Raw genomic sequence first — 5655 nt, forward strand, 5'->3', positions numbered from 1 at the left:
TCCGTAGGCCGACGCTCTGTCCACGGAGCCAAACCGGTTAGGGCTGACTCCCAGTTTTCATATTTGCCCCTTAGATCCAATTGCTTGGTTAATCAGAATTTTTAAAAAAATTAAAAAAATATTTTTATTGATTTCAGAGAGGAAGGGAGAGGGAGAAAGAGATAGAAACATCAATGATGAGAGATAATCATTGATCGGCTGCCTCCTACATGCCCCACACTGGGGATGGAGCCTGCAACCGGGCATGTGCCCTGACCAGGAATCAAACCTCCTTGTTCATAGGTTGAAGCTCAACCACTGAGCCACACTGGCTGGGTGGTTAATCAGAATTTTTGTCCACTTCTCCTTTTGTATGGCTTTTATTGAAGAATTCGAAATTTCTAACATTCCTTCTCTTAAATGTCCAAAGATCCCAAGGTCAAATCCTATGACAATGAACTCTATGAGGAGTCCCTTCGTCCTCCTCCCCCCACCCCTCTTCAGTCCCTTATGCCCCGCTTCCCCAGTTTTCCTAGTATCATTTAATTTCTAGGCTTTTTACTATCTTGGTCTATGTTGTTTGGAAAGATTCTCTTTTGAGGCTGCCTCGCAAAAGAAACAATGCAGTGCTCGCCCTGGCTGGTTTGGCTCAGTAGCTAGAATGTCAGCTTGCGGACCGAAGGGTCGCAGGTTCGATTCCAGCCAAGGGCACATGCCCTGTTGCAGGTTCGAGCCATGATTCTCTCTCATCATTAATATTTCTATCTCTCTCTCCCTCTCCCTTCCTCTCTGAACTCAATAAAAATATTATTTAAAAAAAACACAAAAAATAAAAAAATTTAAAAAAATGCAATGCTGAGAACTGAATGCAATATTCCATGTAAAATACGACCAAAGAATGGTCAAATGGGACATTTGCTTCCTATGATCTGGACTCCATACCTCATCTCGTCTCCTCACGAAGAGACTGTGCTGATCAGTGGTCTGTGGAATACTCCAGAGGGACCCTCTGGATATGCAAGAGTTTTTCCCTCTACTGCTCTCTTCCCAGTCCTCCACCCTGCCAACTCTAGCTGCTGGACTGTCCGATCCATCTCCTAAGCCCAGGGAGCCGGCTGAGCTGCACCTTAGTTCCCCTTCCTGCTCTGTGGCCTGGACATTCTCTCAAGGGCTCACCTTGTTTGTTTCCCATTTGTTGGCCTTCCTGTTTCACATAATCCAGCTTGTTTGCTTGTCTCAGGCAGGAGATAAGTCCAGTCCCTGTTCTTCCATTTGAGCCAGAAGCAGAAAGCCCATTCATTGGTATTCAAGCAAACAAAGACAAACTCATCCAAAATAAAATTCCCAGAAAAGATGTGTGTTGATTGTGATTATGGATTGTAACTTCAAACTAAAAGGAGTCCATTCTCAAAGTGGGAGAGGGATGGCTGGACACATTGTTGCATGTTAATGTACTGACATGACAGTGAGTGTCTATCAAGTACTTACTCGGTGCCAGGCAAGATGCTCCTTGCTTGGATTACCTCATTTACTCTTCACTGTGTGAGCTGGACTCCCCCCATCTGCAGCTGAAGAAATGAGCTTAGAGCAGTTAAGTAATTTTTCTTGGCGACTGAAAAAAAAAGATAACTTAAAAAGTATTATTTCTTAGACTCAGTCGTATAAAAAAGTGTTATCGTGTTTTAATGTAATTTGCAGGGAAGTGAGCCAGCATTTTACACTTTAGCAGCAATAGTCTTTTTTTTTTTTAAATATATTTTATTGATTTTTTTACAGAGAGGAAGGGAGAGGGATAGAGAGTTAGAAACATCGATGAGAGAGAAACATCGATCAGCTGCCTCCTGCACACTCCCCACTGGGGATGTGCCCGCAACCAAGGTACACGCCCTTGACCGGAATCGAACCTGGGACCCTTGAGTCCACAGGCCGACGCTCTATCCACTGAGCCAAACAGGCCAGGGCAGCAGCAATAGTCTTAGTAAGCAGCATCTGAAGGGGAGAGCTTATCTCTGAGTTGAGGTCTTTTTTTTTTTTTAACATATTTTATTGATTTTTTACAGCGAGGAAGGGAGAGGGATAAAGAGTTAGAAACATCGATGAGAGAGAAACATTGATCAGCTGCCTCCTGCACACCCCCTACTGGGGATGTGCCCGCAACCAAGGTACACGCCCTTGACCGGAATCGAACCTGGGACCCTTGAGTCCACAGGCCGACGCTCTATCCACTGAGCCAACCAAACCAGCCAAGGGCTCTGAGTTGAGTTCTTATCTCAAGTTAGAGCCTCAGAATTATAGGGAAATTTTGTTTCCAGAACAAAGGAGGAAAAGATTCCTTTGGGGGCTATTTCTAGACAAATGGGGAGACTGAACTAGGTTCATTTGATCTCTGCACATGTGACAGGCACCTCACACAGACACCAGAGGGGGAGGGCTGTCCCCAACCTCGAGTCTTGTCTTCTCAAAGAAATGAATTTAAATGAGAAAACTGCAGATGATTGCATTGTGATAAAGCTAATTTATTGAAGCAATTAAAGCAAGCGAACTTATTAAAGAAGCAAGGCAAGCAAATCCCTTTCATTTCAACCAGCTGGGAGCACAGATGGGCTTTTCTGGCTAACCCGGAAAAGTGAGTACCTGGCAAGGGTTCTAGGCGTTATATGCCCTCCTGTCTATAGGTTTCAAAGATTCTCTTGTTGAATATCTTGGTTTAGATTGATTCTCAAGGTCCCTTTTAACTTTGTTGTGGCCTTCCCAGAATTCACGAGAAGCACGGGGCAATTTTATCTTCCAAGCCCTGAGACTCCTGGCTTCTCTGCGTAGGGAGTAAAACCGCCCTTTCTTTCCTTTCCCCTTCCCCCCTCCTTTCCTGCATTCCTTCCTTAGGGAGGCTTTTAACCATTTGCTCTCAAGTGTCCTTGGCTGGGGAAGATAATTGCTTGTTATTTGCAGGCCAGCTGCCAATTGCCCACAGGCTTTGACCTTGTTTGAACTTTCCTGTCTCAGTTTCCCTATTCCTTCTGCCCTGCAATTTTCCTAGTTTCTTACTATCCTGTAACAAAACCACCCTGGTTGCTATTGTTGACATGGGTAGCCTGCCAGAAAGAAAGCAAGTGAATTTTTTAAATCTTGTATTTTTCAAAAATGGGAGTAGGATGGAGCGAGAGGGAGAGGATAGAACAGAACAGTGGGGCCTTGACTTACGAGTGTCCCGACTAACGAGTTTTTTGAGATACCAGCTGTCTCTCAGCCGATTTTTTGCATTGAGTTGATAGAGTAATTTGAGTTAACGAGCTCCTTTTTAAATGGGAAGTCTGGGAAATTCTGGGTATCAACCTTACTTCATTCTTTATTGACATTAAATTGTAAACGGTTTGTTTTCAACCTCAGGATACTTTCTGAGCCCTTGTCAGCATCACTGCTTTTTATTCCCACAAGTTGAAAATACCTTGACAGACACACAGGTTGGCTGAACTAACAGGTCGTCCCATGAGAGTGGTGGGCTGGTATCACTCCCATCCTCATATAACTGTTTGGCCTTCACATGTTGGTAAGTATGGGGTTGCAGTGTTTATTGTTCTTAGACATGAATATGATTTTCCTTTTCCATTATGTGAGCTATGGTTGCTTTAAAGCAAAATTTAACTATCCTTAAACAGGTATCCTAATTTTTATTGTGCTATGTTTTAAAAGTAATGATTTACATCATATTGAGTATTTTTAATAGAGATAAAATTTCAGCACTCCATTTTGAATGAGCGACACTGTAGTCAGACAACCAAGTCAAAATGTCAGGTAGACAATTGCATATGTGATTCTGGACTTTGGGGTAGAAGTCTGGGACTAGAGTTTATTGGGTGTGAGTTGGGAGTGGTTAGTGTAGAGATGAGGTATGAAGCCGTGGAACAGGATGAAATCCCCCAGGGAGTGAGTATAGCCCTTGGTATGCCACTATGTCAGGAGTGGGAAGATGGGAAGGATCCAACAAGATCAGAGACTGGAAAAGATCAGCCACGAAGGTAAGAGGACAGAGGGGAAGAGTGGGAGTGGGAGGCCAAGTGAAGACAGTTTTAAGGAGGGAACAATCGGGTAAATTGAGGGCCAAGAATAGATCATTGGTGATCTTGATAAAAGCACTTTGGGTGGGATGGTATGGACAGTAATACTTTTCAGACTCAGCCGTTCAACAATGCTTCAGGAATGCTTATGAAATACCTTTGATGTGCTAGGCTTTGTGCTAAAAAATCTTGCAATTTTAAAAATACAAAGCCCTGTGAATGTAGGGATGATGTTTATTCTTATTTAACAGACTAGGGGCTCAGTGCATGAATTTGTGCACCTTGAAAGAAACTGTGGGCCGTGAGGCTGTGGTGAGGTCAATAGTCAACCACTGAGTCATGGTGGCTGGACTCTAGGAAATCTTTTTGTTTCTTTCCAGTGCCCTCCTTTCTCATTGGGTCCCCTAGAAGCAATTATCAAGTTTTGGGGGCTAATTTAAGTTTTCCATTTTTTTTCTATGCTACGTTTCATAGGAGGGCTAGTCTTGGGGTAGGCAGCCTAGAGTTATTAATAAATTTTCTAATTTAATTGCAGACATCCCATAGTATTTTTCTGACCTAGTGAAATATTAATACTTTGACAACCATATTGTACTGAGGATATATTCCTTTTCTGCCTATAGAATCTGAATCTTGGGAGGATTGTATACTACTTTTAAATCTTTATGTCTGTGAGATACAGTTTACTGACAGCAGATTTTGATTTTATTTACAGATGTTCGCACACAAGCCATGTACCAGATGATGGATCAAGGCTTTGTAGGACTTATTTTTTCTTGTTTCATAGAAGATAAAAACACAAAGGTATTGTGTGTGTGTGTCTGCATATGCGTGCGTGCGTGTGTGTGCGTGTGTGTGTGTGTGTGTGTGTGTTTAACACACACACACACAGAATAGAGAAAAATCTTTTTGCAATTTCAATAGGGTGGCCAGGGAAGGTTTCAATGAGAAAGGTCATTGAGTCAGGACCTGAAGAAAGTGAGGGAGCAAGTCTTGTGGATTTCTTGGGGGAAGAGCGTTCCAGGCAGAGGAAATAGCCAGTGCAAAGAACCTGAGGTGAGTGTGTCATGTTCAAGGGAGTCAGTGTGGCTGCAGCAGAGTGAGGAAGACCGTGACCACATGTCCCCATATGCCTCTGTCAGCCCCAGTTTTACCCCAATATCCCCATCTCCTATGCAGTTGATTTACTTCTTGGAAGTGTCCTGGTTTGGATGATAACTCATTTGGTTATCCTACCATGAGGTCTGAAAGATAACAGGGGCCAGATCTTGTAAGGCCTTGACTTTGAGTTGAGAAGCCACGAGAGAAGTGATTTTCAACCTTTTTTTAATCTCATGGCACACATTAACTAACTACTAAAATTCTGTGGCACACCAAAAAATATATTTTTTTGCTGATCTGACCAAAAAAATAGATATAATTTTGATCATTCATACCAAATAGCTATTGTTATGTTGGCTATTGTCATTTTAAAAAATATATGTATATTTTTTGTCCTAGCTGGTTTGGGTCAGTGGATAGAGCATCGGCCTGTGGACTGAAGGGTTCTGGGTTTGATTCCGGTCAAGGACACATGCCTGGGTTGCAGGCTCAACCCCCGGTGGGAGGCGAGTGGGAAGAA

At 42.9% G+C, this 5655-nt stretch overlaps 1 protein-coding gene across 3 annotated transcripts in view; it reads left to right on the plus strand.

Moving 5' to 3' along the window:
* Positions 1-5655, plus strand: part of BRCC3 (BRCA1/BRCA2-containing complex, subunit 3) — a 32678-nt gene that overhangs the window by 13710 nt on the left and 13313 nt on the right. For 2 of the 3 annotated variants that reach the window (XM_005885018.2, XM_005885019.2), the window contains 2 exons: positions 3439-3526; positions 4750-4838. In XM_005885018.2, the coding sequence (XP_005885080.1) occupies positions 3439-3526; positions 4750-4838 (177 nt within the window). The remainder of the gene's footprint in view (positions 1-3438; positions 3527-4749; positions 4839-5655) is intronic. The other variant, XM_014532383.1, reaches the window with a different exon arrangement.

The sequence above is a fragment of the Myotis brandtii genome, unplaced genomic scaffold, assembly GCF_000412655.1.
Source record: "Myotis brandtii unplaced genomic scaffold, ASM41265v1 scaffold889, whole genome shotgun sequence".
Taxonomy (NCBI): domain Eukaryota; kingdom Metazoa; phylum Chordata; class Mammalia; order Chiroptera; family Vespertilionidae; genus Myotis; species Myotis brandtii.